Source organism: Haemorhous mexicanus, chromosome 4, assembly GCF_027477595.1.
Source record: "Haemorhous mexicanus isolate bHaeMex1 chromosome 4, bHaeMex1.pri, whole genome shotgun sequence".
Lineage (NCBI taxonomy): Eukaryota > Metazoa > Chordata > Aves > Passeriformes > Fringillidae > Haemorhous > Haemorhous mexicanus.
In genome coordinates, this window is record NC_082344.1 from 1,517,115 (window position 1) to 1,541,408 (window position 24,294).

The following is a 24,294-nucleotide window of genomic DNA, read 5'->3' on the forward strand; positions in this document are numbered from 1 at the left end:
GGTTCACAGATGCAAAGAATAAATCACTAGTATTCGGTTGAAAATCAAAGTGCATCACTCTACACAAACCCACATCCCAAGAGGCTCAGGCTGCCTCCTTCCCTCCATCCCAAACCAGCTGGAGGTCACTACACACATTTACAGGTTTTCTTTTTGCCTTCAAGCAATCCTTTGGCACTTGTCAAACTTTTCGATTGAGTTCACTTCCAAAGTAAACAAGGTAGAAATTTTAACAACTTGCCCACATTCAGGACTGTTAAAAAAATAATCACTAATTAGGCTTCATGAAAACAAAATGAAGCCCTGGATCTAAGTGTGAGCCAGTGCAGCTCAGCTGTACAAAACCAGAATCCTGCTCTGCCCATAGCGAGGCACAGCCGGAAGATAAGGCCTTGACTGTCCAGGACAGGCTCCATCAGTGCCACAGGATGGGACCTCCACCGTCACACAGTGACACACTGAGAACATCAAAGGTCTGTAGAGAGATTTCCAGCCATGCCAGAGGAGCACAGGACGCCCTCGAGATGAAGCTGAGGTGTCCAAAGCAGCCAGGCTCGAGGCAGAAATTAAATCCTCCAGCTATGCACACTCACCCCCGGTCTGTCATTCTGTGTGTCACCAGCAGCGTTATGGCCAAAGAAAGCGGGGAGGGAGGCAAAAAATTCCAACTAACCCAGAGCAAGGAGTCACAGTGCGGCCGAGCTCCCTCCGGCGGCCGTTCCCTCTGGCAGTGCTGGAAGCCTGGACGCTGTCGGAGCGGGCAGATCCCGCACAGACACACAGCACAGCACACCCTCAGACGCACGGGTGGGAACAAAGGGGGAAGGAGAGGAGGGCAGACGTGATGGAGGAATGAGATGGAATCTTCTCCTGGCAGGGGGGCCCGGATCCGCAGCTCTTCCAGTGCCCTGCGGTCCACTGGGAGAGAGGGTGTGGGGGCTTTGGCAAGGTGACGGTTACATAAAGAAGAAGCTACAGAAAAAGAGAAAAACAGAAGAGAAAAGAAACAGAGGTTCAGAATTGAAATGAAAAAGTGAGCGTGGGGGGGGGAACAAAGGAGGAACAACACTTTAATACCAGCCACGGGGGAGGGAAGGTACCGGGCAGGTGTCACACACATCAAGTCTGGCCCGAGCTCCCCGGGACACGGGCTAGGGCGGGGAACAGGCTCATGACCACCACAAGAAGCGACTGACAAACAGCAGCACGAACCTACAGAGGCACCTCAGAGGCACAGAACAACCTGCTGGGGAGGCAGAGGCTGACAGGTGACCCTCCTGTGGCCTCGCCACAGAACAGCAACAGCAAACATCACAGAGGCCACGCAAAGACCAAAGCTTTGGGTAAAAATATATTTCCTCTCCCCGCTTCAAGTGTTGGCACTAGATGGATCTGCAGCCTGAAGCATATACAAGAAATAACTCAGCTTATGCTAGAAGGTTATTATTCCATCTGTAATTCAAAAACTGAAATATTTTAACATCAAATAAAGTGACAATATCTAACAGATGCATACATATCATTGGCATTAACACTGTATGTAGGTTACACAATTGTTTAGTTACAAACGTGGGTTATTTTCCAATAGCAAGGTAATAAAGTCCTACATCTATGGTTTAAGGCAATCAGGATATTAAAAATACAAGATCTCTACCGCTGTTCACAGCTTTGTTTCCCAAGAATTAAAAAACCCTTCATGTTTGTAGAGCTCCGTGCTGGCACCCGCTGGCGAGAGCACCGCAGCTATGGCAGCCTGCACACAGCCCGGGAGAAGGGACACGGAAGGGCACTGGAGTCACAGGGACACAGCTGAGGCGGTCACACACAAAAAGACATTTCCACCTGCACTGGGACGGCTTGGGAGAAGCAGAGGAGAGCTGCCTGCAGAACCATCAGGCCTGTTTAACGTGGATGTCCTTCCAGGGAGACAGGCAGCTCCCTGCTGGGATTTCAGGCTGTCAGAAGCACACGGAGGGGGTGACAGCAGTGGCAGCTCTCCAGCTGGAGAGGAGCCCGGGGTGGGTGCCAGCGCCTGCTTTCTCCTGTGGCATCACAGGAGATGCAGCTCAAGATGATGCACTTCACAACCACGAGCTCCAAGGGCACCTTCCTACTCACTGCCCTCCCTTGGAAGGAACTGTGTGATCCCTGCAAGGTTCTGGGGGAGCAAACCTTAACCCACCTCCTCCTTCCCCACTGCCTGCCAGACTCATGTGTGCCCCCTCTCTACAGAGCAGCCACAGCCCCGCACAGAGACCTGGACTGTCTTTGCTTTTCCATGCTGGGGGTTTGCTTTGTGCCCTGGGAACATCACCATCCCAGAAAAAGCACGTTTCAGCGTGCTTTCCTGCTCCTCTTCATTAGCCTAAGGACCGAAATCCACCTTGTGAGGAACATGCAGTTTTAGAGGAGTGTTAACCACCCCACTTGCAAGTGAGTGGACTTGGAGAATCTCCCAGAAAAGCACAGCTGGTCTCCTGTCAGGAGCGAGGAAGGGTCAGTCTCTTCCTGCTGTACTCACATGCAGAGGTGAAAGCACATCCAGCCAGACCTGAGTGCATCATTCACTCCATGCACATCAGGGGCTACTGGGAAAAAAGGCACGGGGAAAGGAAAAGCAACAAGAGCAGCAGGAACGAGCTAAACATGGCCCAGGGGTTCAAGATGGGGAAAAAAGTCATTTCCAGCTCCTTTGGCAAAAAAACAAAACAGTACCTTGGACATCTTCAAGTTTGTGGTTTATTCCCAATTTCTCCAACACAGCTGGTTTTCTGCTGGAGAAAAACTCCACCAAAAAGACACTAATGCACTTGGCCACAGCTTTCTGTCAAAAAGGAAAAGCTCAGCTCAGCTGATTTCCCCTGCTGAACATCCCTTGAAGGGCTGGTTAAACGAAGCAGGAGAAATAAATGTTAAAATGAAGTTTTCTACTTGGCACAAAACACTGGTAATTAAGAAGATGACACGCACAGAGGCAGCTGACGCAAAGCATATTGCCACGAGCACTCAGTGATGGGCATGAGATGTGACTGTAAAAAACTCATGCAAACAGCTCAAACTTCTTCCTTCATAACTCAAGATTTTAAAGCTGGGTTTGCCAGAAGCCACAAGAACCAGAATTTCATTTTTCCACTGAACCCTGCAGCAAACCTATTTAACCTGATGAAAAGTGCATCGTTGGCAACTCCAGGAGGGGGAAAAAACCAAACCCAAACAACAACAAAATAATAATTTTAAAAACTACTCGAAAAATCTAAAAAAAAAAAAAATTTAAAACATTTTGAAAAAGGATAAAAAGGTTAACTGCTTTATTTCCAGCCTGTTTATCCATTTTTGCTATCCACCAAGACATGGTACATAGATATCCTCTTCCTAAAGCCATGTTTAAGCAGTGAGGGTTAAAAAGCAAGGCAACCCATAAGCTAACCTCCAAGCACTTCCCAATCCAAGACCTGAGGAAAAAGGGATTAAAAGAAGTGAGAAGTGTGCCTTTTCTTCCCCCCCAGAGAAACTGCACCCAGAAGCAGGCAAACAGCTGCAGTGGGAGACTCAGGTGGGATGAGTTTTGTGTAAGAAGGCTTTAAAGAGACTGCCTAGCTAGGAAGGGCTGGCTGTGCACTGGCAGAGGAAGAAACCCAGGAGTCACAGGGTAAGCACGGCTCGCCCCTCCTTGGGAAGGAAGGCAAAGACTGTCTGAAAGCAGTGGCACGGAAAAAACACTAGAAACAGCCCCACTTCCACCGTGAGCTGGTCAGAGAGCAGGGCCTGGCTTATCCTACACCTCCTTGGCATGTCCTAGGGACACCTGAAGGGGACATGATTCCTGCTGCAGGAGGGCTTGGGGGCAGCGCAGAGACTGTGTGTCCAGGCACCTGGAATTCTGGATCCCACATGCTCCTGGAAGCTCCAAGAGGATGCTGAAGGCTCTATCCTCCCCCTGCCCGGGCATTTGATTCCATGAGGGCTGCTAAGGCTCGTTAAGATCCTGCCCCTCAAAAACCAGGCAGGACTTGAAGGGAGGCTCCAAAGGTTTGAGGCAATAGTGCAGGGAGAGCAGTGCTGGGAATGGTCCTTCCCTGGAAGGGAGGCTGGAAAACCAGGCCAGGGCAGACAGCACGGAACAGGAACTAACACAGATGATCATGCAAATGTCACGGCATGCAAGGTCAGTTACACTTGGTTATCTACACACACCCCCCTCCCTCTCCCCGGCAGGGACTGGGGCTGCTGAGCACACCAGCTCCTCAAGGAATTGGGAGTCAGGCTGAACTCCAGCCGTGGCCTGGGCTGGCTGGGACATGGCTGCAACACATTCCCTGGGGATCCCAGGGCACCTGAGCCAGCCAACACCTGAGCTGCTGACAGCCCACTCGGACTGGGGGCCAAAAAGAATTCACTGCTGATGGTTTTGGTGAGAAAAATGCATGATGGTGTCATCGTGATAACCTCGTCCCTCCACCCACCCCTGAACTTCCACTGGCACACAGTCCTGCACCCAATCCCTCTTCCTTCTTGTTCCCACTATGTTATGAGTTAATAGTTATTCATGTTAAAAAATGGAAAAAAAAATATAAAAAGAAAACAGATGGCAGAGACACATTACTGCAAAAGCAGGTGAATGCAGGAACATCCTTGGCTCGACAGGCTTTATGTGAAGCTTGCACTGCAAGTTAAAAAAACAGAACAAAAAACAAAAAAGTTAGCACTAATTGAACTCAAAATGCAAAAAAAAAAATAAAGAAAGCCAGGAGAGCCGACACCAGCAACCCGCTGAGGTGGGTGGGCATGCAGATGGATTATGGAATCACAAAGAAATTCAACCTCAAGGCTGGGCTCTACTCTGGCCTACGGCAACCAGAAGTCAAAAGAAAAACTGTGGGGACAGAAGTGCTGAGCAGCCAACGCTGTCAGCTGGTCCAGGTGACAGCCTGTCACCACAGAGCTCGGTGGCTTTGGGGCTCATTTGTTCCCAGCTGGGACATGGGGGCAGCTGGCCAGCTTGGGGTACTTCCCATGGGCATCCTTGCAGGAGGCAGCTCAGCTGTCTCACACCTGGATGTCTCCAAGCACTTGGGCTTGCACAGCCAGCTCAGATCCTTCAGGCAGCACCAAACCCCTCTTTTTACAGGGGGCTGGGCCAGGCCTTGACATGGGTGCTGCAGCTCAGGGACTGCTTTGGGACTGGCAGGGCCCCTGAGAGCCAGACCAGGCACACTGGACTGGAAACTTAGGTGGAAAGGAAACTGGGAAAAAAAAGGGTTTTACACTTGGCTTTCAGAAGCAGCTTTTAATAAACGGAGACAGAAGCCAAGCAGATGGTCCTGGCTCCTGGGGGGCTGCGGATGAGCAGCAACAACAGCACATGTTGAGGCATGTGGCCATCGAGCCAGCAGCAGGCAAGCACCAGAAGGCTGCTTGCCTCTCCCACTGGCTCTGCTGCCAGGAGCTCTCTCCAAACTGGTCAGGTTGGAAGCACAGTCCCCTACAGCAGGGGCTCAGCCCCACGTCCAGCCAAGTGCCAGAGTCTGCTCTGCAGCCAGCCCTTCAGTGCCTGAGGGACACAGGTGTGCTGTCCCCACACACTGCTGCTGTCAGGCCAGAGCCCCAGACTTCCTACTTCAAAAGAGTACAAGCTAGAGAATTTTTGGAGGAGCAGTCTGGAACTCAAGAAGGCTGAGCTCTCCCTCATGGAGTCAGGCCAGCAGCAGATGTCACCCTGAGCCTTCCCTCCAGCAAGCACAGCACAGAGGAAAGTCCCTCTTGGCCAAATCAGAGAAATCCAATCCCATCTTGAGAAAATGAAGCATTCCCATTAATTACTTTGTGGGGAGGCTGTAAGGGTCAGGCATGGCAAGGCTTTCCTCTGGCAACTGAACAAGAAGCACCACAGGCCATGGCAGCAGCGAGGGAGGTTGGAAGCCTTAACTACACAAACTGCAGCTCCACATTAGAGTGCAAGGAGAAACTGAAAGCCTTTAGAAAACCAAGGTGAGTTACAAGGCAGGAGCATCAGCATTTCCCTTTAAAGCCTCTGTTAGTAACCCTGAGCCTAGAGAACCCCTGCAGCAGGTACAGCACCTGGCGTGGAGCGACACAAAGGACACACTAAAACACGGGCATGTTCCTCGAGGCTGGATTTCTGTGAATGCAGCAGCAAAGCAGAACCTGCATTTGTCACGGTCCCTGGGAACAGCCCTGTCTCACCCACGAGGCTGGAACCAAACACTGACCACCCAGAGGGACAGAACTCCCCAGACCATTGTGTACTGCACTGGTCCTGCAGCTAAGAGACAAAAACATCTGACTGCACAGTTCTTAAAAATACTAGGCTAACTCTGAGAGATAAGGAAAAGGGTCTTCAAAACTTCCTATCCTCTTCATGGAATGCACCACCATGCCTGAGATCTCAGGTGAGAGAAGATGAGTGTCCCAGCTATCTGCAGCAGGGGGTTTCAGCATGCCTGGGCCCTAGCTGCCAACACTGGCTGGTTCCAGCGCTCAGCCCAACGCCCCTGGGTCTGCTCTGTAAGGATTTGTCCCCAAGCAGAGCTTGTGCATGCAGTGCTCCACGGATCCTGGCAGGGCCCAGGGCCACGTCCTCAGCCAGCACTGAGCAGCACGGCTCCATAGGAGCTACATCAATTTACAGCAGCTGAGGAGCCAGCCCCGGGCCCTGCCCGCCTGCCCCGGGCAGCAGCGAGCCACGCCAGGCACGGAACCAGGGCAGAGATGGGCCATGCAGCCAGGGGGAAAGCTGGAAAACCCCAGGGCATCTGCTGCACAACTGCTGCCACACAGCTCAGGCCAGGCTGCAGCTCCCGGGCTGGCACGGGACACGCGAGTGTCTGAGGCACAGCCCTGCTGGCACTTGGCTCTGCCAGGGGGACACCAGCCGTGTCACTCTAAGGAAGGCCCTCTTCTCTCCCGGGCAGGGAAAGCAGCGTGGAACTGTCATTTTTGTGTGTGGGTTAACCAAGGGTTTTCCAGTGAGATCTGCTGCATCCCCAGCCTTCCCCACAGCAGGTACCAACTAAGCACCCTTGGCACAGGTGACTCACTAGGAATGGAAAAAGCCAGGGGAGGGCAAAGCATGACACTCCCAGGACACTAATATAAAATAGTAAAAAACAGTGCCATGATCTTGACTAAAAGGTAAGGGTTTCTTAGCTTATCATGTCAACTTGATACAGCCACAAACGCCATTTAATGCAATTACGGTACCGTAGTAGTTTTTTTCTAAAAAAAATACAAAACCAAAGCTTTTTGTCTTTAAAGCAAGCTCCCAGGTCATCACTTTTGGCACTAGCATTCCCCATGTAAAAATAACATGGTGGTTTTGGTTTCTAATTGACTTCTGCTTACAACTACAACCTTAAGGAATGGGAACTGGAGACTACCGGTGAAAGAAAGGACAGGTAGCAGCTCCCTTAATAATTCTGGCTCAGGCAGATAAATCTGAGTCCAGAACATCCCATAGTTCCAGATGCTGCTGAACAGATCACAAATCAAAACTCCACCATCCAATTGCTCTCCCACACCAGTCCGACTTGAAGATAAAATTTGAAGGTACTCTTCTAGAGAAAAATTAAGATCATGTCCCTGGCCCACCCTTTAGAAAAAAAAAATATTTTATTTGATCAGGCTGAGAAAAAGCCTGTTTCCAGTCTGGTCATGGGGAAAAGCAAATACAGACATGCAGCAAGAAAGAAAAAAAACAACCTCCCAAAACTTGTAACAAACCCTACAAAGGGTGTGGGTGACAACCGCTTACTTTTTCTTGTCCTTGTCTTTCTTGGTTTGTTGAGAACCTGCCTGCTGAGCCTGTGACTGTAATAGCTGAGCTGCTGCCTTCTTCTTTTGAAAGTTGTTCAGCTCTTCCTCAAGTTCCTTCTTTTTGTCTTCCACCTTTTTCTTCTCTTCTTGGTGAGTCCTCTTTAGATGGTCAAACTTTTCGTGCAGCTGCCAGGAGAGAGACAGTGAGAATTGGCTGGGAAGAGAGGAAGGAATGTTCCACCCTGATTTCCTGGCAGTGATGCCCCAGGTGTTCCTGCACTGCCTGCACGCCATCAGCCTGCCTGACTTGTGAGAAAAGCCCTGCAGGGAACACCCACTGGCACACACAGAGCAGGAATTCCCATAGCTGGAGGAAGCCAGCAGGCCTCTGGACACCTCCACACCCCCATATTCCATCCCTCAGTGCTTGGCACCGAGGGGACTCCACCAGGTTCGTGCAGAGCAAGGGAAGGCGGGCACTGAGGGCTGTCCTCTTGTCTGCACCCCTGCAGCAGCACGAGGCCTGAGGAGCAGCTTCCTGCCCCAAGCCCTCACAGTTAAAGGATACTCACATCCTTCTCTGCTTCCTTCAACTCTGCTTCCTTCTCCTTCACTCGCATGACAAACATCTGCCTCATTTCATCCTCCTTCTTCTGGAGTTCGCCCAGGAATTCATTCCTCTTGGCTTCATAAGTCTCTTGCAGACTGTTAAGAGCACACAAAACCCAGTCAGGGCAGCGTTTCAAGCACAGCCAGGAGCTTCCAGCCTTCGGAGACCTCAGCACTTGGGCTGTCTTGTCACAAACCACGCTCAGAGGCCCCAGCAGAGGCAGCATCCCCTGGGTGAAAGCCATCCCAGCTTGCTAGGTGGCAGCAGCGGGAGGCCAAGGGAAAGGAAGAGCAGAGCTCCCTGCTCAGCGTCCCGTGCATCACCCAGCAGGCAGGGAGGCTGTCCTGGAGGAGAAGCAGCCTCTACACAAACGCCTGCAGCAATGCCCGATGCCCACGGGGCCGTGATCCCTCGGAGCCACACCGCCCCCCTTCTCCCTCTGTCTGTGCAGCAGACCCGGGTGAGATCTGCCTACTCACTGCTAATGGAGCCACATCAGGGGCTTGATTTAGGTAGAGCCATTCTCCTTCGGCCTGTGCAAACCATCAGCAGCCTTCCTACCCCAAATAACCACATGACTGGCTTGCTTCATTCCCCCTCTTCTCCTTGGCATTCCTTCATTTCCCCAGCACTGAGATAGGCAGTGAAGATTTGGGACATAAAATAAGCTGTCCATGTACCTCTGAGATTTCTAAAGCCTCTTAGGAACTCTGGATGCCAAATGCCTCTTTTGTTTTATTCCTTAAATGGATTTGGATAGCCCAGCCATAATGATAGTGTGGGAATGATAACTATTTCCCCCAAGAGGCTTGTCTGAAAAAGCATTTTTTAAATGAAAACTTCACTGAAATCACACAGACACATTAACTGTTGGGCCATTGGAACATCCTAATTCCAACAAAGTTAAGCTTTTAGTTTTCCTGGCAGTACTGGGGGCTTTGATGCCTTTTTATTGGTTGGGGTTTTTTTTAGGGATGCAATATGGAACTGGGGAACACAACTTGTGAGATCATCTCAAGCCTTGTATTTAACTCTGCTAATTAATAGGCACTTCAGTTACTTCCTAAAATACCCTCCAGACAGGATGCCCAGAGCTGTTCTGGCACAGCACTGGCCGCCCCAGAGAAATCACACCATTCCACATGACCACACCAGCCTCCTACACATGGAAGCAAAAAAGACTGAGTCTAAAAACGACAAGAACCCTTTTGTGGGAGAGCAGGGCAAGAGCTGTCTTTGGATTTCTAGCTACATGCAAAACCAGGCCTCTCACAGCATACAGGCTTCAGGAGACACAAAACAAAAGCTCCCTAAAATTCAGTGCTGGATTTCATGCTCTGACTGTGGAGGCTGAAACTTGAATTCCCAAGGCCTTGTGAAGGATGTGACAAAGCCCGAGGGCAGGTGAGCCTTGGCTGCTCAGAGAGCACAAACTCAATCTGCAATGAGTGCCAGGCTGTCCTAGGGAGCAGCAGAGCCCCACGGAGCCAAAGGGAAAGCTCTGCACGCAGCTCATCGGATCCTGGACTGCAAGGCACTTCTTCCCAAGCTCACTCCCAAAAACACCACCCAGGTGATGGGCAAGCAGGAAAAGCCTGGCAGGAGAGAGGGGAGCAGGGGCTTCCTGTCAAATTGTCCCAGGTTCAAAGCTTCATTCCCTGCTGCAGTGCCTCTGTCATCCAGAGGAGCCAAGTTCTCAGACAAACTGGCCTGGCAACTCCCAGGCTGCATGTGAAAAAAACAATTACAGCCCTAAGGAATAACAGTCCAAACCAACTGGGATCCCTGCAGCTTCTCACAGGCAAAGAGAACAAGGGAATTGGCTTTTAAGTACACAAACATATGAACCTAAACTACCAGAGTAACTTCATTTCCCAGCACGCCCCCACACACTGAAGGATGCCCTGGCAAATAATATTATTTGAAAAAAGGAGTATTTTGAAAAGCTCAAGCAGAGTAGCAAAGAACCCAGCCCACAGCAGAAGGGTCTCTGTGCAGAGAGACCCCATTTCATGGAGCTGATGCCTGTTGGGATCCTGGTGCTCCCTCCTGACCTCTTGCAGCCTGGCCAAGCATTGTGGGGGTCTCAGACATCACCAGTGCCCCTTTCCCACACCTCACAGAAGCTCCTACACGGCACCAATGGTTTGCTGGGACCTCCTGCCCTGCTCTCCCTGAGATTTGCCAAAGGCTCCCTGCTGCTCCTGGCTGATGCAAGCTGGCTGAAGGGCAGCAGTTCCTGTGGCTCCCGGGGCCAAGATGCAGGGAAAAGCATCCTTTTGATCCCTGAGCTCAGAGAGAATGTCTCCCTGGTTTCAGATATACATCAGCCTCGGCCAAACAGCTTGGGATCATAGGTTTTGTTTGTTTATTGGAGGGAAAAGGCACCCAGAGTGAACTGCTCTGAACTAGCACGTACCACATGGAGAAATTCTGTACGTTTTCATTTCCTTTCTACTTATAGCTTGGTCAAAAGAGGCCTCGTGTACAGGAAGCAATGGAAATTCCTCAGATTCCTCCAAAGGAAGGGCTGAGCCCATCTTAAGCCATTGCTCTCCAGAAAGGAAATCCAATAAAGCTTCACACTTGGGCTTAGTAACAGAACTGGGCTTGACTGATTCCAGCCGAGTTTCTGCTGTAGAAGAAGAGCAGCTGAATTCACTCAGCAAGGCAGAAACAAAACCCCAAGCCAGTGCCAGCCCCTGACACACATGTGTTACAGGGGCAAACCCCCAGCAGTGCACTGCAATTCTGACTGCCTTCCCCAGCAGGCAGGGAGGAACGTGGGACACTGTGAGTCAGGGGGTGCAATTACCGGGGAGAAGCTGGGGAGGAATGGGAAACAGGAAATGAAGGGAGAAAACAAACACTCCCTCCCAAATTCCCACACAGCTGCTGTCCCTGGCTAACGGCTCGGGCTGCAGACCAATAAAGCTGTCTGACAGAATGAACTATGTGCTCAGTAATCAGCCAAACCTCAGGCATGAGACCGTGGCACCCTCTTCACAGCTCACCTTGGGCCAGCTGTGAGGAGCTCCAGGAGGGTCAAAAGATCATTTACCCCAGGATGTCCCCAAACTATGGGCCACCTTCCTGTCACCCAGACATGGCTGCACTGCTCCCACCCACAATTTCAGGCAGCCCTGAGCAGCAGCAGAGCATGCAGGCTGCAGAGCACAGCAGTGCCTGGGCTGCACATCCCTACCTGAAAGGTTTGCTGTCAGGATCTGTGTCCTTGAAGCCCATCTCTTCCAGCTTGCAGCGCCGGTACAGCTCGTAGTGCCGGGTGTGCGTCTGCTCCCGCAAGTCCTCCATGTTCACTCGGATCAGCATCTCCCGCAGCTTCACAAAGTCACAATGGTTTTCATTTTCAACTGCCAAAACGACACAATATCCACAGGGAGAACATGAAACCTGGGAGCTGGGCTCGCCCCTTCCCTGCATCTGGGCCCCAGTGTAGCAAACCTCAGGGCTCTTCAGGCACACGAGCACGACTCCGAGTCAGCCCGCACCAAAACCCCTTGGCTGAACGGGGGCTGAAGCCATCCCACACCAGCACAGCCTGAGTTCAAGGCCCACACTGGATTTGCAAGATCTGTGCATTGCCCATCTGTCACGGGGCTCCCACCTCCCCATCCTTTTTGGCACCAGCAAGGTGACAATCCGTTTTGCTCACAGGATTTCACTTCCCACCCAAACCCACTCAAAACCTGGCACCCACAGGGGCTCGCACAGGCAAAGCCTAAACTCAATCTCCAACTATCTGGTCCTGGGTTTCTGGGAACAGCAAGAACCCAGAAGGATACAGGTCGAGCCCAAGACCTCCCAAACACATCAACTTCCTTCCTAACTGTTTTTCCCAGTACCATCCTCTGGTGAACACAGCTGAAGTCTCTGAAGCTGCCTCAGGGGCAGCTGGTGTTACTGAGAAACCAGAGTTGTGCAGAACTGCACTGTGAATGCTCCCCTGCAGCTTCCTGGGCCATTATCCAATGGGATACACAACTGAAGCCACAAGGAGACCATCACCATCTCAATCCCTTCCAAACAAAGGATCAGCTCTGGATTTCTGGCAGCTTCAGTAAAGCCTGGGCTGCAAACACTGTCCTGGCCAAACTCTGCCCTCCTGCAGGACGGAGCTTTTGGCTGCACGTCCAGATGCCCATGCTCAGAGCTAAGCTGAGTTTTCCCAAGCCAGATTTTGGTAAGTAGAGATCCAGAGATGGAAGTAACAGAACTGGTTATTCTTGGATCAGAAGGGCACAGGGTGAGAAGGCCTGGCTTGTGCCCTCGGTAACCTACCCTGCACGACACCCCAGGGGTACTGCCTGGCTTTGGCCATCTTGTTGCCAATCTTCACTTCCTCAGTGCTGCCAACCACGGCAAAAGGAAGGTGGACCTACAAAAGGAAAGGGACAATGAGGCCGGGGACTTCCTTTGCTGCCTTGCCAGAGATTGTTTCTCAAGAAAGCTGTTTACTGGGGCAGCTCTGCTAAATTTAAGTTGTTTAAACGCCTTTGCAATTCATCGGGTGTTTCAGGAAGAACAACAGGACAATCTGGATGAGAAACCTGATCAGACTTAAAGCCCAAAATTCTGAAGTCCTAAAAATACAAGATATGTACATATTTTCCATTTAATTACAAAGCACTACTGTCTTAAGCACAGAACAAGTCTTACAAACTGGAACTGAATTTGAGCACAGAGAAAAAAGAACCATGAAACAATAAAAAAGAAAATACACTACATCCTGTCAAGGAAGGCAAAATTCAGGGGGATTTTGCAAAGAACTGCTAATGCTTCCTCTTACAGAGGGCAAAGCTGTGAGCAAGGGGAAGAGCGGAGCTGACCCAGCCCTGGGCTGACACGTCTGAGTCATGGAGCTCTGCTCCGTCCAGGTCTCTCTGTGGGTGTGGTGGTGACAATCTGGGATCTACTCCCAGAAGTGTGGCTGCTGCCAGGAGGGAGCTGCCTCAGCTGCCAGCCCAGCCCAGCCCAACTCTCCCTGCCTTAACAGCATCCAAAGGGGCTGGGTGCAAGCTCTGGGAGCGGGAGCTGTGTCAGCCAAGCTGTGGTTGCCACCTGGGTGGGAGGGGAAGATGTCAGGGCAGAGGACATGGGATTATCAGGCAAAGGGGTTTCCCAGCATACCCGCAGCCAGGCTGCACCTGAGGAAGGCAGAGCACTGCACACAAATGCACCCTGGTAAGAGCCACATGCCTTCTCTGTGCCAGCTTCTCCCTGCTCAAAACAGCAAGAGAGGCCGTAGGGAGCATTGGAGAGGGTCTAACATTCAGCTGGATGAGATGATTGCCTATCTACAAGCCCTTGAGTAGCAAAACTCACAGCAGCCTTCAAGGAGCAAAGGCATAGCTTCATCTGAGTGCACTTGCTTTAGGACTGGCACATCCTCTTGGGGCCAATCAACACCTCACTGCCAGCAACCCTGAGCTCAGATTCTTCCCGTCAGGCCCGTGGCACAGAGCTGCTTCCCTTGGTAACCCCCACTAAAACATTAGGTGCAGTCTGGCCCTGAGTGCCCTCATCTCCCAGCCCGTGTCTAGAGGCAGGGGAAGAGGTGAAAGCCACAGCTGCTGATGGGCTGTGGAGTGCTGGAACATCAGTGCCGGTGTCCCGCTCCCGGCGGAAACCGAAACAAAGGCGGCGGCGGCGAATGAATCACCCCCACTAAACAGCCAGTGGTCGTTTGGGACAGGAAAGCCAAACCTCAGCTCTCTGCCCTGACCACACTGAGGCCCTGCCTCCCATCCTCTTCCTTTCCTGAGATGGGAATACTGCAACGGGGGAAGGAAGCGAGAACAGGGAAACGTATCGGACCAGGTATGGCCAGCCCCCGAAAGCCCTCTGGCCAGGCTGATGTCCTTAAACTGCAGCTCTAAAGCCAAGCCAGACACAGCACGGCCATCAGGGACAGGCCCAGGCAGGGCTAGGGCAGGCACCCCCCCAGATAACGTACACTCATGGTGGCATTGATCTCGGCCACCGTCTCCTCATCGGTCGGGAACTGGTAGATCTGCACGCCGTTGCTGACCAGCTCGCTCATGATTTTGCTCTTGAACTTGTGCAACTCGTTCTTTGCGATGGTGTCAGCCTTGGCAATGATGGGGATGATGTTCACCTGCAAGACAGGACAGCACCTCTGCATACAGGACTGCCCACCTTGTGTCTCTGGCAGAGGACAGAGCAGGACATGCAGTGACAGCTCTCAAGTGCCACCAGCCAGCACCCTCAGCAGATGAACTCCCCTGGGGCTGCTGCTGCCAGCAACACCACCTCAGGCAGGATTTCCAGGCAGCAGAAATGGCCTTAGAATGAAGTCAAATGCCATTTGGCAAAATGCTATTTCCTGTCCTGTCATACTCCCCTCCTCATCCGAATTGGCTGCACAGGAAATGTTGTCATGGATTATTATGAGCTGCTCAAAAAAAAAAAAAAAAAGAAAGAAAGAAAGGAAATGACCATCTCTGTGCATCTCCTGGTACTGCAGCTGGCTGGATTTCTGCAGGAGCCATGCTCAGACAACAGCCTGTCACAGACCCTGGCTTGGGGAGTGTCACCAGGGACACCGGAGGGGCAGCAGAGCTGCTGTCACCCCAGAGGAGGTGGAAGCAGATGGTGCCTATCCAGCCCTGGGACACACAGGACAGGGGCTGGCCATAACACAGGCACACTTCCCCCACCTGTGTGCCCTCATGTGCCCCTGGACACTGCTGCACTGCAGGGCCAGGGCTCACTCCTCCCTGCACAGCTCTGAGATGAAAGATGAGTTACTGACTCTTCCCTAGACAGGCTGTTGGCAAGGATCAAGATCCTGCCTTCTTTCCCTGCCTCCTCCCTTCAGAGGGACAGTTTCTGCTTTTGATCTGGCAGGTTTGCTTTTCCCTGCAACAGCAGACAGAAACTGTACTGAGGATAACAGTAATATCGACCTATATGGAGGGATTTTAACTACAGTACTTGAAAATCCTCTTCTATTACATCACTTAATTCTGTTGGAACTATTAAATCCCCCTTGGCCAAAAGATAGAACAGGAATGTCAATTAGCTCACTTGGGATAAATCTCCATAACCTTGTTTTCAGGGGAAGAAGGCAAGGAACTTTCTCCATCACCACCTAAAACCCAATTGATTGGCCTCTCTAGGAAACAAAGAGCCACTGTCATCATTGATGTCCTGCAGAACCAGGGGCCAATGAGCCAAAGGTGCACAGTGGACTGATTTAAATTGCTTAATCATGATGGAAAGGAGCATAGAAAAGGCTCAGTTTAGCTACTCAGGCTCTACATTTGTACCTCAGTTATTTTTCCTAGAAGAGGGGCAATCTCCTTTGAACCATGGTTTAAACCAAGCCCACCAGGGTACCAGGAAAAGCAGATGCCAAGTAACTTATCTATTCAGATTCTTGTTTATGACATTACAGCTAAAACAGCACTACCTTTGCCATAGCAGATCAAATCCCTGTTTTTGTCTAAGCTGGATGCAGTCAGAGCAAGCAGACACAGCACCTCCATTTGTTTCTCACTGATTAGAAAGACAACCTCCAATGTCTTTATTGACTTTAAAGATTAGCTGGAGAGCACAAGGCCAAGATCCCCACCCGAGGCAGAGCTGGAAAAGAGCAGGAGTCCAAACTCTGAATAAATCTCTGCAGCACGTGAGGCAGAATAATGACCCATTGCAGCAGCTTGCCCCAGGTACCCTTCTCACGCTTTTTGTCAGCAGCTCTCCGCTACTAAACCCAGACAGGATTTTCCTGAGCAGATGGCAAGATAAAGAAAGCACTACAGGGCCGTGGTGACCCAGGCAGCAAGTACCTTACTGTCAAGCTTCTTCATGGTGACCAAGTCCAGGGATTTGAGGGAGTGTCCGGTGGGAGCGATGAAGTAGAGGCAGGCGTGGATCCGCGTGTCGTGGTAGTTGAACAGGGACCGCTTGATCTTCAGCTCTTCCTGCAGGTAGGCTTCGAACTGTGCGTCGATGTATTCCACTATGGGCTTGTAGCTGGGGAGAGAAGGCACAGAGGAAAGCAGGGAATTGGCTGCTGGGACCACACGGGCCGCTGATGGGCACTCAGGAGCTCTCTGTGGCACGGGACAAGCACCGCTTTAGGACCCTCCCCACCCTCCTTCACAAGGGTGTGCTTGCACTTGGTGCACAGGCAAAGCACAGCAGACATGACAGCCCTCGGTTTCAGGTGCATGGAAAGCACACGAGACTGCCACCCTGAAGAACAATGCCTTTGGCAGTCTCCCCAATCAAGTCTGAGCTGCTGCTCTGCCAATCTCACTGAAAATCATCTAACATACAAATGTTGAACATGAAATCGTGACCTACCCCCTAGCTTGTCCAAAACCTCATAATCTTAAAAGAGGGAAAGGAGAGTCACAAGATAAGAAGGACTTTTCAGGAACTGAAGCCTGTGAGTAAAGCTCAGAAGACAACTGCACCATTGATGGACTTGGGTGGGACCATTTTGTTGGAAAAAAGGCAGCTCATGCAGTGTAACACGTTTTTATTCAAATTAACTGTTCGTGCTTCTGGAAAGAAAACTGTTCCATGTGTTCCCCCTCCACCAAGGGCAGCTTCACAGACATCACTAGGTGGTTTGTAAAATGACTGCTGCTTTGGTTTCTCGGCTTAGGGAAATTCTGTCTCTGACCATGAGACACATGAAGGAAGGCATAAGGCCTCACATTGGGAGAAATATTAGAGAAAGCCCTGTAAAAAAAGCAGAGCAAAGGAGGATTGGGAAGCCTGAAACTGGAGGAGAGAGTGAATCGCACCCACCACAGCCATATGTGCCAGGACACTGCAGAAGGAAAGCTCTCCCTAAGCCGTGCTGCCCTCGGCCTGCCCTTCTCTCCAGAGGGTTCAGCAGGAGCAGCACCTGGGACTGCAGATGAACCTGCTGCCCACACAAGGAGACCTCAGAGGGCACCAGCAGCAGGAATTCTGTCCCGGCAGAGCCCGGATTACCTGTCATCCTTGTTGATCTGATCGCCGAAGCCCACCGTGTCCACGATGGTCAGCTTGAGGCGCACGTTGCTCTCCTGGAGCTCGTAGCTGCGCGCTTTCAACCGCACGCCGGGCTCGTTGTGCGTGGCGGGCTCGCTCTCGAACTTGGTGTTGAACAGCGTGTCCATCAGCGTCGACTTGCCGATGCCCGTCTCACCTGAGCAGCAGAAATGACACACGTGTCAGGACGGGGCCGCTGCTCTCCCTTTGCCTCTTTTTCCAGCATGTTCCTCGGGTTAAGGAGCTGCTCCCCGTGGGTAGCAGTGGAATCAGGCTAGATGCACATCGCTAAGCAAGATAATCCCTGCGGGAACTGATGTCTTCAGAGACAGTCCCCACCTTTACCACGGCCTCAGGACTGACCCTAAGGAACTTTCTTAATGGTAGCAAGCTGTAAATTCTCTCAACTCCACACCTGATTCCCTCATTTTGTTTCAGCCTTTTTAAGGCAGTTTTGTTGTCTCAAGAAGATAATCCGAAACCCATCGCTTCTTACAGTATCCCCAGAGTGCAACTTTGGACAAGAAAAATCTGAGACAGAAACATCCAGAGCTCTTAAAAAGAAAAAGGCACGCTGCTTAAACACCAACTTTGTAAACTATTACAGTTTCACTAATCCCCAGTGCAATTATCAACATGGATGAAAGCATTAGCCTAAATCCCATTTTTCAGTCAGAACTGTTTGTTTAGCCATTACACTCTCAAGCAGCTACTGCTACCCATGCTGTGAGCAGGGGTGGGCTGAGGCAACTCACAGCTAAACTGATGGCACAGACTGCCCATAGCCAAAGCTGTGAATTTTAGGGAGCTCCTGATGGGAACTGCTCTGTTCTATGCCAGATAGGCTCCGCAACATTTCACATCCCAATCAGAAGTCTCACATTACAACACTGAATTTAATTGTGTCCTCTCTCAAATCACAATTTTAAAGTAGTTTTTTTCAAGGCTGAGATTTCTGTTCCTTGGCCAACTGCAGCAGTTTGTGTGAAACGTTAATATGGGGTGAAAAAATCGGTGGATGGGCACATTGCACAAGGAAAAAAGAGGTGGATCAAATTGCTAATGGAAACATATTAAGTCACGCTAAGAAAGGCATATTTACTTCAAGAGAGAAAGGCAATTAATTTATGCCATTTTGATCAAAGAGCTGCCTGCTAATCGGGCTGTTCCCTGCTGGATTGCAATGGTTTCATGCTGCTGTGAGAGTCACGTGAGGGCTGGGAGCTCGAGTGTGCAGAAGTGCAACTGCTCTCTTATCTCCTCCTTTCACACACAAAGCTACAGAGAGGAGTCGAGTTTGCTCGATTTCTTTTCAGGCAGCTCACAGACATCCTCAATTTGCTGTAGAAAAATCACAGTCAGAGGGTTGTGGGGTTTTCCCAGCTAATTAATGTAACTAATTAGAAGGGACAATACTCCCCTCTTGGAGGCTTAAATGAACAATGAGTGCAAAGATGATGTTTGTAGCCTGCAGTGCCAAGCTAAGAGAAAAACCCAGCAGTTTTGTCCCTTGACAGAACCAGATTCTGGGTTCACTGACAAGCCAAAGCTGGCTTGGCTCACAGCTCCCTGGGGCTGAGCAATGGATTTCCAACTGCGGAGTGGCCACAGAGTACCAGGACAGCAGCTACCTCCCCACAGCCAAGGGAAGATGTTGCCTCCTTGTGTTTCACCCTCTGAACAATTTGGGAAAAGTTACTTAGGCTATTAAACCAACTTCCAGATTAAATAGAGCAGAGGACAGGTGACAGGCTTTGTTCTCCAGTACATCATTTGGAGACTAAAAATGGCATCGTCTCCAAGTGGAGAAACTAAGAATGTAAGGAGACAGGCAAACTGTAGAAGGGAAGGAATGCAATTTGGTGAGAAACAGCCTCCACACCCAATCCAGAGAAAAGCAGATTTAAGTTAGTATCCTTTTAAAAATACATTTAGTGCCTAAGTTCACTCAGCAGCCTTTGGGGAAAACAGAACTGCTGGATGATCAAAGGGATATATTTTAACAGCTAGCACTTGCCATGCTCTGACTCAGGGGACAGGGCAGAGAAGGGGGAAAGAGGAACACTGCATTTCACCGTGGAGCAGCTCTGGGAAGACAAGCATGGCCTGCAGGGGCTCAGCCCCACCCTGGGCAGGGGGAGAAGGTGTGAGTGTGGGGCTGTGCCCCCTGAGGGCCCCACAGGTGACCTACCCACACACAGGATGTTGAAGCAGAAGCCCTGTGACGTTGACTTGTTGACCAGCTGGTCCGGGAGGCTGTCGAAGCCCACGTGGCCGGACAGGGACAGGTTCCTGAGGTCATCGTTCTGTAAGAGCCAGGAGAAAAGCATTCAGCAGAGTTGCAACACCCCTGGCAGGGAAGAGGTCCTGTCAGAGGACACAGAGGCTTTTGGGACACAGGATCTGTATCTTGGGTGTCCCTCCCAGACGCGCTCTCCTTCGCCTTCTATCCATCTCTGCTGTGGGGCTCAGGAGGTCAAACATCCCCAACCCAAACACCACCACACTGGCTCTTCGTGCCTGTCACCAATAAACCACGATTCTTGACCAACCTGCAACACCCCAAAGCTGCTCCTGAGACCCCAGCATCCCACATCCCTAGAGTTACCCTAAGATTATTTTGGCAGACACCTGAAAAAGAGAGTGCAACACAGTCAGAGCTGTGAGCTGACCAGTTCCTGTTTAGTTGGTGAAGCAGCTAAGGCTGCCTCCTTGGTGTCCACTGCACAGCTACACAGCAGAAACCAGCCAGCCTTCCACTTCAGAACTTCCCCAGCAGCATGGGAAATTCCCCAAACTTCCCAGTGAGGCTGGCTCTCTCAAGAAGCACACAGAGGAGTGACACAGGCTGTGATCTAGCCCTGCTTGCAGCTCCAAAAGCTGACAGACACCTGTATAGGCAAGCAGAGAGCCAAGGTGGTGCTTTCCTTGGCTCAGGGTGCCAAAGGGAGGGAGCAGCTCTCAGACTTGCTCTGTCCTCCCAGGACTACAAGGGAAATGCCAACATTCCTGCCCTTTTCCTGCAACCCTTCAGCATGGCCACAGCAGGACACAGCTCAGATAGCAACTGTGCCACTGGAGCCAGCTCTAGCTCTTCCCAGGCTTTGAGAGCAGGGGAATAAAATGAGCATGCTGCTCTGCCACACCTTGGTTTACAAATAACCTGCTCTGACACGAGGTGAGGAAGCAGGGCACCGTTCCCAGCGTTTCCTGAGTGACCTACAGAGCCCCTGGTGCTGCCTGTGCATGTCCTCAGCAGGAAAAGAAGCCAAGCCAGGCAGCCCAGAGGTGCCAGTCCCCTCTCGTGACTGCTCTCCTCTTGGGCTGCTCGGGGACTTGAGCTGACAACATCCAACACCCCAAAGCTGTTCTGTGGAGGGCAAGGGAGCAGCACAGACCTTGCAGAAGGGAGGTTTGACACAACCCCCAGTCAGTGTTTCCTTCCCACAGCAGCTGTATGGCAATCCACAGAGAGGCTTGGAAAAGCAAGCCGGCCCAGTTAGCTCCTTCCCTGGCAAGTCACAGTTATGCCAAGGTCCCAAACAAAACAAGCAAACAAAAAAAAAACCCACAAATTTGGTAGACCTGGAACAGCTCTGCTGTTATTTCACAACATTTTCTCCTGAAGTTTGTTGTCCTTATTTTGGAACCTTTCTCCAAAGCCTTCCAATGGAGTCACTCCCCCAAAGCCACAATAAGTTCCAGTCGTGGGCAGCCTCAGCCTGGTTTAAAGATGCTGGCAAGTGCCAGCTTCTTTCCACAAAGAAGTGGGTTTTGGACCAGATATAGACAACTCTTTGGTTGTTAGGAATCCAAAGCAGAGGAGGACTTCCCACTCTCTGCACAACTGCTGAGCAGCTCCACTTCCCTCCTCAGAACACAATGGACCAGCTACCAATTACAGGGAGAAATGAGTTACATTTGGCTTGAGTGTTGATGAAAATACTCTCAGACCAAAAGAAACACACAAACTCCCTGAGAAAAGCAACATCTCCACGTGGAAATGCCTCAGTGTGTGCCAGGAGTCTGGGCCAAAGGGCTCCTTTCTGCCATGCTGACACACAGAGCCTGGCACCTGTGCTAGACACCTGAGCCTTGTCTCAGCATCTAAACCAGGCTTGTCCATAGCTAAATGCCAATTTACCATCGTGCCCACCTCCATCCCTCTGTGTGCTGGGAGCTACTCACCAGCACCACACCACTGAAGCTTATAAGGTGATTAAGAGATGCTACCTCCTTCACTCGGACTGCCTAAAGAAAAACAACCCATAAAACCATCACCTCATTCACCCCCAAGAGGGATTGCCCTGAAAAAGGTCTTGGGATTGATGAATGGGTTAAATTAAATATTAGTAACGTTAGTATTTCTAGAAAAAAACCTGGTGGGCTCGGGTTTATGATCAAGTGAAGGGAGCTCGGAGCAGATCCCAGAAGGCAGAGTGCCCATGACTCACAGGCTTCACACAAACTGGTGGGAGTTGAACACCCCTCTGCTCAGCACCAGTATCTCTTTCCCTGGTATATTTTGGGAAAGCAAGTACTGCCTCATCATCAGTTGCTCAGCATGAACAGGAGTTAGACTCATCTCCTGCATCTGTGTCAGTTATTTTTGCTGCAGACTTTCTCTGGTTTATTCCCCTCCCCTTGCTTTTGTTTTTCTCTGCAAGTGGCAAACATCAACAATGGAATAAACAAAAACTATCTCTGCACTTTGCAATGCCAAGTATTTTTCACAGGCCTCGCTGCACAACAGGAGACAAGAGCAGCCTGATATCTGCTCAAAACATCAAAACACTGGTGAAAAGATCTGAGGCCTGAGGCACAGGCAGAGATGAAACACAAACCCCAGCATCCACCTCCCTCAGTGTTCCCAGGATGCATCTCCCTGAGCAGAGCAGACACAGAAAATAGCTGCAGCTCTGCACAAGGCCCACAGATAGACCTTCTGGAGGAGGCAGGAAAGCCAAAGGAACTCCATTTCTAGATATCTCCTCCACATACAAACAAAGCCAGCTCTGCAGCATGCAGATGCCCTTGGAAAGCTGACACATTTCTGGGGGAGCTGCAGGCTGCTTCTGCCCAGAGCAAAGAGGTGCACACATCACACAACCACTTCCCACTGCAGCCAGGCCTCTGCTCTTTCTTTCACCCCTTCAACAGGATGGCTTCATCCACAAGGAAAGGAAGCCTCTGCTGGAGAGCAACAAGCCTGAGTGCTCAGGGGATCTGCAGCAGAGCAGGCAAGTGATTCACGCCTTCGGTCTGGCAGAGCAGCAAGGCTGGAACAACAAGGGGATGCTCAGTCAGATGGCGCTGCCTCTCCAGCTGTGAACTGCCACGACAAGCTCCTGAGCACAGGCAGGGGGCTGGGTTTGAGCCCAGCTGAGTCACCCCACTGGAACTGGGCACCTCGGGCTGCAGAGCAGTCAAAGGCTGACATGGCTCCTGCTCCAGCCCAGAGCCCCTGTGTGCACCAACCTGCCACAGGAACGCTACAGGCACGCTTTATTCCTCCTGCCACATGGCTCCTCTTCCAGAGGAAGCCAGCAGTGCTGCTCAGGTGCTTCAGCCCAAGTGCAAAGGCATTTTGTCACCCTGCCTCGCTGCCTTCTTCCCAAGCGCCTCCCTCATTTGCCCTCAGACGAGGGGAGCACAGCAGAACTCCTCCCTTGGCCCAGCACAGCACCTCAGCATCCTGCAGGACTCAAACAACTCCTCAGGAGTCACTCACAGACACACAGTCCTGGGAGAGGCCTTGGTAACCACAGGCAAGGAGCAGTGCCTCAAGTACTGACCTCCTACCAGCACACTGAAGGAGTAACTGCTTGGCAAGCACCTCTCCTTGCTCCCAGCTTCAGGATCCACGGACAAGACCAGCATGGTAAAATGCAGCTCCACAGACTCCTGCAGAGACCAGCCAGTTTGCACCAGATGTGCTGCTAGACTTGGGTGTCTGGATGTTCTCACACGTCGGAGAGCTTCAGACATCCCAAAAGCAGTCTGTATTTTTAAACTCTTCCTCAAGGCAGTCACGTCTCCTGTACTGAACCCTGCATTACAGGGCATGGTTTCCCTCCCTCTTCCCATACCATCCCTGAGCAGGAAGGGGTTCTGAACAGCCAGAGCTATGTGCTAACCCCTACAAAAACTAAGGAGTGACATGAACAAATAAATGCTTGTTTCTTGGGAAAGATGCTGATCACTTGACTTCTCTTTGGAGAGAGCCCTACAAGGCATCCCACAGTGGATATTTCTTGGATCAACAACGATCCTGGAGCTGCTGTTATCACAGCTGCTGGTTTTAACTGCAGCAGGGGAAGGGAAGGGCTAAGTTAAGCAGAAACAGGCCCCCAGAGGCACAGCAAATACTACCAACCTTCACTTTATCTAAAGAGATTGATTGTCAGGCACTCACATCCCACTGCTCTTCATTTTGAGAGGGTAAAGAAGCCTTGCAAAAGACAAGAACGGGTTTGCAGTCTCAGAACCCTGTCAAGGCTCTTTGAGATCTCTTTTTCTTCACACATAGCTCCTGGTGGCAATGGTTTCACAGGACAAGCGATGCTGCAATGGATGCTCTGTGGCAAGCAGTGGGTTTGGCTGGACAGGAATCAGTGAAGCTCTATAAAACAATTCAGCTGATGAGGCACGTGCAAGGAGAGTCAGCTCATTCCTCCCAAGCCACAGCGGCTTGGCAGGGCCAGCAGGAATGAAGAGAAAGTTTTTCTCCTCCCTGGAGTCTGTGTGGGGATGGGGAGCTGGAGATAAAGGTGGGTCCCGTGTCACTCCTCCAGAGGCAGCACAAAGCAGAGCTGAGTCCTCATGCTTCCAAAAGTGTCTGGCAGCTGACTGGAAACAAAGCAAAGTTGCTCTTC

General features: G+C 51.1%; 1 protein-coding gene across 5 annotated transcripts in view; it reads right to left on the reverse strand.

Annotated features, from left to right (window-relative positions):
- Nucleotides 1-24,294, reverse strand: part of SEPTIN11 (septin 11) — a 48,637-nt gene that overhangs the window by 6,650 nt on the left and 17,693 nt on the right. The window contains exons 2-11 of one of the 5 annotated variants that reach the window (XM_059843532.1): nucleotides 19,611-19,725; nucleotides 17,381-17,576; nucleotides 16,219-16,405; nucleotides 14,361-14,522; nucleotides 12,686-12,782; nucleotides 11,589-11,757; nucleotides 8,346-8,478; nucleotides 7,772-7,959; nucleotides 6,079-6,139; nucleotides 1,434-4,663 (exon numbers count right to left, since the gene is read on the reverse strand). In XM_059843532.1, the coding sequence (XP_059699515.1) occupies nucleotides 6,106-6,139; nucleotides 7,772-7,959; nucleotides 8,346-8,478; nucleotides 11,589-11,757; nucleotides 12,686-12,782; nucleotides 14,361-14,522; nucleotides 16,219-16,405; nucleotides 17,381-17,576; nucleotides 19,611-19,725 (1,281 nt within the window). In that variant the 3' untranslated portion in view covers nucleotides 1,434-4,663; nucleotides 6,079-6,105. Of the gene's footprint in view, nucleotides 1-8; nucleotides 973-1,433; nucleotides 4,664-6,078; nucleotides 6,140-7,771; nucleotides 7,960-8,345; nucleotides 8,479-11,588; nucleotides 11,758-12,685; nucleotides 12,783-14,360; nucleotides 14,523-16,218; nucleotides 16,406-17,380; nucleotides 17,577-19,610; nucleotides 19,726-24,294 lie in introns of those variants that run through there. The other 4 variants (XR_009486100.1, XM_059843534.1, XM_059843533.1 and 1 more) reach the window with 4 other exon arrangements.